General features: G+C 35.6%; 1 protein-coding gene across 2 annotated transcripts; it reads left to right on the top strand.

Annotated features, from left to right (window-relative positions):
• Nucleotides 1-668: 668 nt before the first annotated feature.
• On the top strand, nucleotides 669-11,776 carry LOC122401697 (abhydrolase domain-containing protein 2). 2 transcript variants are annotated; one of them, XM_043404003.1, is made up of 7 exons: nucleotides 669-1,017; nucleotides 7,205-7,377; nucleotides 8,363-8,530; nucleotides 9,161-9,347; nucleotides 9,588-9,786; nucleotides 9,880-10,030; nucleotides 11,002-11,776. In XM_043404003.1, the coding sequence occupies exons 1-7, from the start codon at nucleotides 863-865 to the stop codon at nucleotides 11,169-11,171; spliced, it is 1,203 nt and encodes a 400-aa protein (XP_043259938.1). In that variant the 5' UTR covers nucleotides 669-862; the 3' UTR covers nucleotides 11,172-11,776. The 2 variants fall into 2 exon arrangements, with proteins under 2 accessions (XP_043259938.1, XP_043259939.1); XM_043404004.1 differs by having other exon boundaries at nucleotides 9,880-10,034; nucleotides 11,002-11,163.
• Nucleotides 11,777-13,293: the final 1,517 nt, after the last annotated feature.

Raw genomic sequence — 13,293 nt, 5'->3', positions numbered from 1 at the left:
CTCGAGGAATCCGTAATCTCGAGGTAGATTCGAACGTGCCCCGATTTCAAAAGCGCATGGAAATGCTTCGCCTCGAAATTGCGATCGACTTCGTTCAATTATATTCCTGACCTTCGTGTTAATAATTAATTGCGTAAACAATACAAAGGACAGTGACTAACGTAACAGGTATAATTAAGGAATCGTTCGGCTATTAACCATTTTTCTTTTTCGATGGACACAATTGTGGAACTGGTAATCGTGAAATAAATTTAACACGCGGCTGTACATTATAATTGGCAGGCGAACGAGAGAGAGAGTAGAACTCCGTGCGTATGCGAAAGAAAGAAACGTTATAAAGATTCGAAGAATACCAAAGGATTCTGAATACTGGTAAGCGCGAATGACGTATGTATCTACTGCCCCATGGACTCTTCCATGGCCTGTATTCGAGACATGGTCATCTAAAAATTTCACCTCTAATCGTGTGCCCATATTCTCCCTCCCTCTCTCTCCCTCTCTCTCTCTTTCTTTACCCCCACTCCTTTCTTCATCCCTCTTACTCTCACCATTTGTATTGAAATTTCGAGCAGCGCGGACAGATGGAGGTTTCGCGAACTTAACTATTGATAGGCACGCGCAAATCGACCGTTACGAAGTGCCGGTAAAACAAACGCGTAACAGTCGTGCACTGTCCAGTCACGAGTATCTTGTTTCCGTGCACGGGTGAGAGGTAATCGGGGCCCCTTCGTAATTCCCGAGTGCACGTCGCTCGGTGCAGTTCTACGCTTCTTTTCGCACATCGATTCCCGTGATCTTAGCACCGTAAGAGACACGCGAACAAAATAGAGGATCCGTCTCGACAGACGAGACTCAAAGAAAAATGTCTACGGCGCTTCTCGCTGTGTTCGCCGTGATCCTATGCATCCTGTTCAGGATATTAAACGTAAACAGTGCGCCGCAGAAGCCGTTGATCGTTTGTCAGGATCAAACGTTTTTTACCACGATTCTTAAGATCGCACCGGTCATTGTGGAACCGTAAGTTTTCGTTTTCTTTTACATTCGTTTCTTCGACCATACGCATGTTACTGATACGTATAAATCCCATCTTTTGTATTACGTCGAGAGAACGAAAGTGAGGTTAGGTTGCTCCAGGACGCCGGATATTTTTTGTACATGCCTATCTACAGATAAATTTTACTCAACTGCGAGTAAAAGCGGCAGCCTTTCGTCGATTGGTAACTCGTACGCGTTATACACGTTTCGTTTCTTATGACGAAAACGGCGTTGGGAAACGTTTTGTCGAAAATCGATAGTATCCGTGAAAACTGCCAGAAACGATCGAAAGGCGTATTAATGATCGCATGGGTGTGATCTAGTTTTCACTAGTGGACGTCAGTAACCCTATCAGTTTTTCTAAATTTGTCTCGAGATATGCGACGTAAAAAATGTAATTGTCAACGCGACGGAGTATAATACTAATCTTCAAATACCTCAACGTAATGTTTACGTTGTGTTTTATCTTTTGCACGGGTAGTCGAAACTCGAACGCGATGTATGGTAAATCATTCTGAAAAATGTTAAGCAATTTATAATATAATTATTTGTAAGAACTGTTGCGAATTAATCTGTAGTTTGAAGTATCTATGACAGTAAAGCGCATATTAGACAAAATTTGTAAAATAATTTTTACAGCATTTCTTTTTTATGAAATATAAAAGAAGCGTAATTTTTATTAATCTCTTTTTTGAGTTTAAATTAGGGCGTTCTTTCGAAAAAGATGTGTCCTAAAAATAGATTTCTACGGCGAGTTTAATTGGTCACACTCGTTTGCTATCACTTCAATTGCTGGTTTACGATCACACCACTCACTTGTCTGTGATAAATATTATTATCCCATTTCTTATCTTTATAAATCACCTCGTGTTTTCATTCGAAAAGGTATTCGTTTAAAAGAGCCCATTTTTCGTAATACCTCACGCAAATCAACAAACGATACAGATTGGATAAGGTAGCCAACCTATCATCCACATTATTCTTCCATTTCGGGAATTGCATGATTTTTTCTGTTCTTGGCTATGACCTCATTGTACAAGCCTGCATCATGGTATCGAAAGATGGTGACTAACACTACGTTATCTTTCAATGTGACAAATTCAACCTAAAATGTCTGACTCATGCTCGTTTGCTAATATCGATTTTTTACAGCTGTTTCGTAGACGGCACTCGATATTATAATTTCTACACTTTTCTAGACATTGTTATCATAAGTGCATAACCTTTCTCACACAATTGTTAACATCACGCGTATCGATATTGAATAATTCCTGACAATTTAGCTAATACGATTCCATAAAGAGACTTCCTGTATTTAGTGAGCGATCGTTTCCTAGCAATCTCGATGCTTTCGCTTTTACTTCCGCAAAAAGAATGAAGTCCCTTTTTCTAATTGCACCTGGCGCAGTAGAGTCACATTCAACCAGTCGTTGTCGCGTAACTTATCATTTTGCGACAATCGAAAGCCAGTGCGAAAATGAAACCTTGCCAAACGAATAACTACCCGGCAGAGAAGCTGCGAGTAAGTTCATTTTCTTTCTATTTTAAATAGATCAAATGTTTTATTTGCACGATCATGGAAGAAGTTTTAAAATTACGTACATGTCTAGCTTTACAATTTATTTATTTGTACGAATACTGGGTTATTCCTTTTCCTCCCCCCAATTCTATCGGACGGCGGTTATGGAATGCAACGGAAATGTCACGTGATCCATTACCGTAACGCAGCGCAAAAGGAAAAACAAGCTGAATGCTCACTTTTGATCGATTGTGCCCTGACCATGACTGTGAATGGCTATAGCTGCTGTAAGAGCATATGAAAGATACAAAAGTCTACGTTTACATCGAGCGTAAACCGAGTCAAGGAAACGTCCGGGGCGATAATGGCGATACCGTTCATAATTAAAAACTAGTGTTATTACTCTATGCATAAATAATCGTTGCATTTTCCTGTCGTTGTCACCGTGAAAATGTTTTGATGGCAAATTCGTTATATCGCATGGAAAATTATACTACTTTTCTATCAACTTGTAGGAAGTTCTAAGAGCTTGCAGATCGCATTGTAAATTGAAAATTCATGAGAAAGAGTTTCACTCCGCACGTTGGTTTAAAAATTTTATATATTTTAAAATATTCTAGAATTTTCAGTATTATACAAGCACATTTATATAACCGATTCAAACGTTTCGACTCGATGTTCGAGTTTTTTTTTTATTTACTTCAAAGTAAACATTTTATAACCATGGCACCCTTATTTTTGTTTTCACTTGGAAACAACACGATTTATCGTCGTCGTTAATTTATCTTTCCTCGTTTATGAACGCTTCGTAAGCGTTGCGCTAATCATGGTTTTTATTTCGAACGAGAAAACTGCGCGCCAGTTTTTCGGATCTTTGAATCTAAACCGATCGCGGTTATATAAAGTACTCTACACAGACGCAGGAGGAACTCGACACGATTATCACTTTGCGGCGCGTATGAAAAGATGATGAACGAGCGCGAATGTTGCACACAAGAAAATTTCCGGACGAACGTCTATCGTGTCGTTGCACAACGCACACATCGATGTTGGACGTGTTAAATGTTCCTCTGTGGTCTGAAGATCAAGATCGTATCTAGATTGCATTATACTCTGTCGTTTGAATTCGTTTCTTCGTCGTCTACAAAAGCCATGTTAAGGGTTACGTTCACCTTGTCATAGAAGAGATGGCATTTCGAATTAATTTTTTTTATTACGAACGAGACGCACGATAAGCTCTAAAAGAAAATTTTGTATGCATTGATACAGTGAGCGAAATTCGTATAAACGCACTTCAAATTTTACGAATTTTTCCTCTTATTTGAAAATAGAGAACTGGCAACGTTGTCAGAAAGCTTTGTTTTGTTTACATGGCTTCAATTGTCAACATTCCTATGTTTCAATTTGTTTGACTTGTACAGGGTGTTCGGCCACCCCTGAGAAAAATTTTAATGGAAGATTCTAGGGGCCAAAATAAGACGAAAATCAAGAATATCAATTTCTTGACTGAGGCTTCGTTAAAAACTTATTAACAATTAAATTAAAAAATTTCAAATCGTTTTGGAAAAATTATTTTCGGTTGCGGGGGTCAATTATAATCATTTTTGGTGAATACACATACCTTCGAAATCCTACCCACTTTAAAAAAAAAAATCGAGTAGGTGCAGAAATTTTTCGATAAAAAAAATTTGTCAAATCGTTCCAAAAAAAATTATTTTCAGTTGTGGGGGTAAGTTACAGTCATTTTTGGTGAATAGACATATCCCCGAAATCCTGCGCATTTTCGAGAAAAAAATTCAGTATGGGTGGAACTTTAAACGTTAATAGCTTTTTAACGAAGCCTCCATGAACAAATTGGTATTTTTGATTTTCGTCGTATTTTGGCCTCTAGAATACCGCATTAAAATTTTTCCCATGGGTGGTTGAACACCCTGTATTTGCAAATGGCCGCCAATTCACCGATATTGCTGCTTTGAAGGAAGAAGTTAAACATTCCTGGGAAAAGATTCCTATTACCATAATAAATAATCTCATAAATTCAATGACGAGTTGAATTTTTGCGTTGATTCAAAATAATGGAGGTCATACAAAATAGTAAATTTATAATTATAATATAAGTTTAGTTTTATTTCGTTCTTTCTTTCTGTTCGTTTATACGAATTTCGCACAGAGAATAAGACTGTATAAATAAATAAATGTATATATATGTTTACTTTAATATAAACATGTAAATTTCTATAGCACATAAATATATTTTTATTTTTTTGTCGTTATTGTGTTCGCCTCATTTGAATTTAAAATTTATAGTCCCAAAAATCATATTTCTTTAGGTGCGTTTAGACTTTCGCTCACTGTATCATTAATGGTACGCGCTTGCCAAAATTGTAGCGGTTATAAAATATATCTAAGAGAATGCATTCTAATACATATATTCTAATAATATTCAACGAATGTTATACGATTTGAAAACTTCAAATGTGATAAAAAAATATCTACGTAAGGCAACAAACCATTCAGCCTTCGGTTGAACCAGTTCCTTATAGATGTGTATAGTTACAAACCGGACGAAGGACTTATTAAGAATGCATGTCAGAAACTCTGGTCATACGCATCAACACTTCGTGTACAGACTACTATTTTAGGTATCAGATTTTTGACATTATGAATCTTCGATTATTCCTATATTTTATTTATTCATTTAACTACTCTATATCGAAGCTCGTAAAACGTCATTGAGCTCTGTATTATTGTCTTGCTTCGACGCTTCTTTTAAGAATGGAAAAAAATGTTAACGAAATTTGTTATTCAAATGTACATAACATAGTCTCCGTGTTATGTCCTAGAAACGGTTTTACGTTATATTTTTAACCTACCTGTTGCCCTAAGGCAGACATGTCAAACCTATTTTGGCCCGCGGGCCAATTTATATGTTACTATCGCGTTGCGGGGCACAAACGTACAATTATTTTAGGACAGTAAAAAGAATTTTAAAAGCCATTTGTTTTATTACTCAAACAGCTAAAGATATCGGGCAGGAAACAATTAACATAAAAATGTGTAAAACGATTCATTTAAACTGTAATGACTCAGTTTGATAAATTCTACTCTTAGAAGGTATTTTGATAATAGTATTCTAATAAATCAATATACACCGTTCATAGAAAGTTTGGAGTTTGCTATTAGATAATCAGAAACGTTACTAAATATTACAAAGAGAATATTTATTTTGTCAGCACATCCGCGGAAAATTTCATTTCCATTTCGGTAATTTCGACTTGATAATTCGAGTGGCAATTTCTACTATCGGCCTGCGCGGTGATTAATTAATCAATTCATACGTGACTTGCGAAGCGAATCGTTCGAAAACCAAAAAAATGTGCGGGTCAGCATAGAGAAAATTCATAAGTCACGTGGCCTACGCCGTCTAGAAATCGTAAAATTTTACACCCGGTCTACTTTACGCGAAACAAAACAGAAGATAGTCCTTTCTTATCTCTTGTTGTTCCCGTTATCGTAGTCTCCTAACACGGTTTATTTAAAGGTTAAAAAAAAAGAAAAAAAAAAATGATGGAGCGTAGCTTCTGAAGTTTAAACCCAGTTACCAACAAAGGGAAACCTTTGCAAGGAAAAGTCGAACCGACGAACTGTTCGTTTCTATCGTGTTTCTAATGCAAAAGTGTATTTTACGTGATTTTAATGTCAGTAATCCTTCACGCGCTTATGCTCCACTGATCCACTCTGACTCTGCGCACTGCCATAAAGTGAGGTTTAATAATCTGTTACCGACGTTCGATGTTCCTTTCCACTCGTGGGGATACATTTACTATCGCATAAATCATGGAAATTTTTACGGAAGGAGAGACACACTTTCACGCGGTAAACAACTGTTTTACGACACAATGCGTTAACCCGACTCCAGGCGAAATCTGCACATTAACGTGAAACTAGAGCGCAAGTCAAAAACTTAATTGCTCTGTGGCCGTGGCGTTCAAACTACTTCAAACGCGATATCCTCCCTGGGGGACGCGTACCAATAATTAACCCACTAATGCACACATGTTACAAACACGCCGGGCCCCTTTGCCCTATTTATTATTTTTTGATCGTTTTTATGCGTAGCTTTCTCACTCTAAATACGGTAGACACAATGGTTTTTCAAGTGTGAAAGTAGCTTTACAGTTTGGTTTTTTTTCTTATGGAAATATGTAGTTTCAGTTCAACGCGATATAATCTTGCAATATTTGAGGCCATACAAGGTCAAACAGGAAAGAAACACTGTTTATAATAGATAAGGCTATACGTCGTGTTGAATATGATTCACTTTGCCCCATTATTGGGTGTACGAACACTTGTTTACCTCAGTGTTTCTCACACCTCACCCTTTCGTGTACCCCCGATTTTATTAGAAGCCAATAAAGAATACAAAATGATATTCCGAATCAAGAGAATACATTTTAGATCAAATTGTATCGTAAATTTTGTTCAAGAGCAATACGAACGATATAAGAAAATGGTAATTGCTTCTAACTCGACCCAATAACGCTTCGATCCTATATGGAATGTACTCAATTCGATAACAGTTAATATATATTGCCAGTTTGGATTGCGTAACGTTACGAAATATTACATCATATTGTTCATGCATTTCAGATACAAACCGACAAGATTATGGGGTTTCAGTGGCCACGTACAGACCATCATTCATAGTGTTATTGGGCGCGTCCGTTGCCCTTGGCCGATTGGGGAACGAGTGTACATCGGACTTCCGGATAATACAACTCTCACTTATGATCTTTATCAACCATTGTCGAATGATTACGAAGGTCAGTTTTCTCAATCGTAACTGAAGCATCGCAACGATGCGTTGCGAAAGAAATATGAAAAGAATGTTTATTTCTTTAGCTTCTATACGATTTATGGAAACCTCTAATCCAGTGTTTCTCAAACTGGGGTTTGGAAACACGTGGAATTAAACAAAAATGCTTCCTGTAATATTTTATTTCTATCAAAGGAGACTTTTAACCTCGAATATAGAAAAAAATCGGCGTTTCTTTAGGAATTTTTTGTTCAAACACGTCAAACCGGTTTTGGCACGGGGACCGATTTGCGCTTCGCTACTATCACTCGAACCGCATATCTACAATTGTTTTGAAACGGTAGAAAATATTTTAAAGGCCATTTTTCTTTCATCAAATTTGTAAAAGGAATGTAGAGACTAACTGTGAAGCAAATAAGATGCCTGAGAGCTAATGGGGTCGAAATTCTTGTGATTATTTATGATATTTTAAACGAACCTAAATATTTACATATTTCAAAAGAGATTTTTGAATGAAGCAATAAATTTAACGAAATTAAATAACCGTACTATCAGTGCCAAGTAAGTATCGAAAGATAGAAGCGTTAAAATTTGGAATAAATTTATGTAAATTACCAGGAAACAATAAATTACAATTCTGTAATCAACGAGATACAATGATTTTAACGAACAAACGTTGATTCGCCCTATCGGTCAAGGAATGTAAGTCTCGATGAATGTATTCTGTAGCATGGAAATATACCGAGACAACAACTTCCAAACCACGGATGCTTTATACGATATAATGCATAATTTATGAGATACCGTACAGTTGGGATTTCGTTAAAAGAATATTGCTTACAAGTACAATATCGCGATTGATTGTCCGGGCGAAATACTCGTGGAACTTCGCGGGCATCAAAGGGAAATGACTGTGTATAAAATAAGAAGTAAACAAAGCACGCCTATTTACATTCGTTTATCATAATACAAACGCGCACGTTTTCCCGCAGATGATATTACGATTGCCATTTGCCCCGGGATCTGCAACAGTTCCGAGAGCGTCTACATCAGAACTTTCGTGCACTTTGTACAGTGCCACGGGTACCGATGCGCTGTACTTAACCACGTCGGAGTTCTTTCCAGTGTGAAAGTCACCGCTCCACGAATATTTACTTACGGTACGTAAATGGAGATCATAATAGAGTGGAATATAATTGTTTTGCACAATTATTTGTATTCCGTTGCCAAGCTTGGTGCCCCCACCCCCCCTGATATGTTGGAGATAATTCCTAAGCGACTCTGAACGACCAATCCATCTTGATTCAACCAGTGGCGTGGCTAAACTATATACCGCCCCAGCCTTAGGTTTTCCCTCCCTCCTACTATCCATGAATACAATACACATAAAATATTATTAAACAAGAAGCTGGAACGTGCTTCGCGATTGAAACTGTTTTCTAAGAATAGTTGGATTAGTATTCCTAGGCGTTGAAAGTATTCGTTCCTCTACAAGATTACACAAGATACGAAAGCACTTGAGAACCTGATGTTGCCCGGCGTTATCAGATAATAACTCGATTAATGATACGATTTGAAGGAATTATTATTTTAAAATACATCTCTGATAGTAATTTTATCTTGGTCACTCAAATTGAAATGTCTCCATTGGTTGGTATTCAGGAATGATACAGTTTGCATCGAAGACCCCCAAGCGATATTAATAATAATCGAATGATCTCGTCTTAGCTTTACGACCGAAGCGTTAATTGAATTTGTGATTAACTTTCTACCAAACCTAAACTTTGCAGGACACACTAACGATTACAACGTAATGATACAGAGCCTGTTAGAGAAGCACCCCAATACAAGAATAATTTGCATCGGGTTTAGCTTAGGCGGTAACCTGGTAACCAAGTATTTGGGAGAACGAGGCACGAATAAATTACCCAATATTATCGGAGGCATATCGATTTGTCAAGGATATAATGCACTCGAGTAAATATATATTATATTTCATACTCTGTATGTGGTGTATACAGAGTGAATTACCTAAAACAGGTCACATAAATAATAATTTAATAATGGTCCCTTAGAACCAAGCAAGATTGGTTTAATATATTTTTTTTCTACCGCTGCAAGTAGGAAAATTATTCAGATAGCCTGTTTTAGATATCTCGCCTTGTGTAGCCGGTACATCTCATTTGTAAATGATATTTATGAATGATCTCTGTTCAGAGGTACGAAGTTCCTACTTAACTGGCAAAACTTCCGACGTTTCTACCTCTACATAATGTCGGAGTCGGTGAAGAATATTATCCTCAAGCACAAGAATATATTACTATCCGAGGAAATTAAACAGAGGCATAATTTGAATGAACGAGACATCATTTCCGCAGCGACACTGCCGGAACTCGACGAAGCGTACACGAGAAAGGTATAGTATATCATAACAAATCTATTGTGTACTTTATGAAATTTGAACGTGAAGAAAAAATTACGCATTCTACATCCTTGTAAATTTGTTCAGGTGCATAACTTCAGATCTGTGACGGAAATGTACAAATGGAGTAGCTCTATTTTTTATCTTGAGAACATTGCAACGCCTATGGTATTTATTAATGCGCTGGATGACCCCATTGTACCTGAAATGTTGCTGGAACCAATCAAAGAGCATGCCAGTAAGTATAAATAGTTTTCCTTTTTATGTACAGTTACGAACAGTTCCAGGGTACTGTAGTAGTGCATTATATTGTAATATTACTGAATTTAATTACACGAAATTAACGTAGAAAGTAAATCGTTACGATACGCAGTAGTTAATTAAAACTTATATGATTTCCTTCAAATATATCACGATAGCACGATAAGATCTTTTTTTAATTATGAGTGTAATATTTATGTACATGGTATGCCACGTTGATTGGCCTGTACAAATATTATTGACATTATTAGTAACATCAATAAATAGTTCAGATAAGCAGACTTTCAGAAAGGTCATCCACATCGCCTTTGGGGTAGGTACATATGAATATGTATGATATATACAACTACTACATTCATTTGAATATCATTTTTAAGAAGTTAACAATGTATGCTATTTTCCTGCTTTCATATGCAGAGTTTCTTATGTGAATTATGCGGACGGTAAGGTGTTAATGTTGTTAATTATACTTTTTTTTAATTTTAAAGGCCTCTGTAAGCACACCAGGGGCACGTTCCCCTCTTGCCCTTGTCTTGTCACGGTCCTGCACTGAATGACTAATATCAATTCAATGTCATTGTCGTATTGTCTGAAGTTATAATAAAAAAACATGCGTAAACTGTTATCTGTGACCGAGTCATACTCTCCATTTGGTGGTTTTTGGGAAATCCAATTAATTTTATCTGAAGCGTTTATCGATATCGGTAATAATTGCGATGGTATCCGCGCTGATAGATTAAAATTGTATACCCTAGCACTTGTCGTCGGTATGAAACATTAAAGATGTTAATGCAATGTGATTAAATCAGAATTGAATTCGTTAATTAAGTTTCGTTCAAGAATATAGTATAAAGCAATTTGTAAACTTATCTCGGAAGTCTTGAATTGTAGAAACTGTTCAATTCGTTATTAATTATTTTGTATATTGATTATCGTTTTCTATTTCAGAAAAACACCCTAACACTTTGTACATAGAATTGGCTCATGGAGGTCACTTGGGATTCTACGAAGGAGGTCTTTTATATCCAAACCCAGTAACATGGTTGGACCGTACGCTTGTGTCCCTAGTAGGTTCGCTTACATTAGCACACGCGGACAAATCTCTAAAAACCTCTTAACCTAATTCTATATCATTGTCGCGACCGTTTTGTAAGTAAACCATTATAAGCCCTAAACTGGCGCAGCTCATACTCGTGATCTTGTTCGATGATCTCGTGTTCGGCCTTGCTTCGGAGCATCGATGGAAGAAATGGAAACATGTTAAACGTGAACTATGGAGTATAACACGGTCTCGCGATTCGTGAGATGTTAATTTTTGTAATCGCAAATACAAGTTCAGTTAAGAGAGAACGGTATATGTATATTATATTTCTGAAGGTCGCCTTAAAAAATTCATCGTTCCAACAGGAGCGAATTTTATTTACCTACTATCGAAAACAGGGATCATTGGGGAACATACTCGGGGATCTTTAAACAAGGCGATTTGATAACGAAAAATTGGTAAAAAATCAGCTGGTAGAAATGATCGATTGTAGGAATGCTCGAATGCGACTATCATCACGCAAGGTGAATTAATAAAAATTCGATACAAAATGTAAAAACGAATGCGTCGATGTCAGACTAAGTTTTTGGACCCATGGAAAACAGTAAATCCATTTTTTATAAACTCGAGAAAATTACAAGTTTTATAATATTTCATATTAAGACCACTATCTAATACATATATTAATGAATTTAATAAATTGTTTTAGTACATTTACAAAAATAATAGAAGGTTCTATTTAATGACATTAATATTATAAAATAAAAACTTTTGTTATTTTTGTAAATGTATTAAAATAATTTATTACATTCTAAATATATAAAACACAGTAAAATATTGTTTTTGATTTTAAAAAATAGTATATTTTCAGGGTGTGCTACCGGTAATATCGTAACATAGGCAACTATCGGCCTCATTTGCTCTAGAAAAGTTTCTGTTCACATATCTTGTGTTCAATGATAAGGAACTGTCGCTAATTTGTAACTAAAAGAATATCAGCTTTATTAATACGGAAAATATGTTAAGAAGTATAATTTTTCTATGATTGTGTCCTTAATGGCTAGTAGTTCAATTACTTAATAAGGTATTTGTAGCTCTTTCAGTTGTTTGTTCTATAAAATAGTCACTTAATATATTTTCCTGATAATGAAGTTCATATATCAAACGTAATACACAACCATTTTTTCACGAAGCAACATATTCATAATCAAACAGACAAATGTCTTCTCATTGAACTTTGATATTTTATTGTCTGATCAGATTGATTTAAAGGGAATTACATTGAACTTTGAAAAGAATATACGGTAATTGGTTTAAAAGAATTATTTGTGTAAACGTAGACTGCACAAATGCTGATATTTTCGAAAGTAGGAACCAAAACTTTTAATTTCATATAGAAAATCATGGTCCAATTATAATATTGCTAAGCAAAGAAAAAACTTTCAAACTTACAAACGATCGATGTAACTTAAACTTTGATGGTAATACAAAACATCGTAATATAAAAAATAATCAGAAATCATTTAATATTTTCTAACTTTTTATAAATGTCATTCATGGTACACATGATCATCTTCATAAAATAACATAAGACAATAATCTAACAGACATTTGCGCAGCAAGAAGATAAGTACACAATTACCTAAGTATGTTAAAGATAATTTCTGAATTTTAATTATTTATTCTTAGCGTTAATCCGATGGGTGCAGTTAATTATTATTAAGTCTTTAATTGTTTTGCTATTGTCAATATTTTTGTGAACTATAATTTTGAAGCTATATGCAGCCTTATGTATATTAATGCCAATAAAGTCACAAAAATTGTATGTGTGGCACATTGAAATACTTGCTATACATGGGCTTGTCAGTGTTAAATTCACACATCAGAGTGGAATTGGGCCACATTAGTATATTGTTAGTAGAACCAGTTTAATTTATAAAGTATTGTAAAATGTACCAGTACGCATCCATTAACAACTCAATGGTAGCATACTGTACAATGTTGAATAAAAATTCAGTTACTAAAGTTTCACAACCAATCAACTAATATGGACCAATCCTGCGCGGGACTGATCCATAAAGTATTAAAAAATGTATGTGATTAAACAGAGAACTGCAAACCACTACAAAATTTAGTACATGCGCACATTTGTGAATTTAGGTAATTCTTTGAATTATTATAATTTATTTACCATATTA

The sequence above is a fragment of the Colletes gigas genome, unplaced genomic scaffold (genome assembly GCF_013123115.1).
Source record: "Colletes gigas isolate AHSC1104 unplaced genomic scaffold, ASM1312311v1 Colletes_gigas_Sc00027, whole genome shotgun sequence".
In the NCBI taxonomy this organism is placed as follows: domain Eukaryota; kingdom Metazoa; phylum Arthropoda; class Insecta; order Hymenoptera; family Colletidae; genus Colletes; species Colletes gigas.
The sequence above is the reverse complement of the archived record's forward strand: the minus strand, read 5'-3'. Positions and strand labels throughout refer to the sequence as shown.

Bases quoted from the DNA above. Each gene is read 5' to 3' on its own strand.
- LOC122401697 (XM_043404003.1), top strand. From the start codon at position 863: ATGTCTACGGCGCTTCTCGCTGTGTTCGCCGTGATCCTATGCATCCTG. The intron at 9,348-9,587 runs GTAAATATATAT...ATCTCTGTTCAG, and splicing joins CAAGGATATAATGCACTCGA to AGGTACGAAGTTCCTACTTA. The intron at 10,031-11,001 runs GTAAGTATAAAT...TTTCTATTTCAG, and splicing joins ACCAATCAAAGAGCATGCCA to AAAAACACCCTAACACTTTG.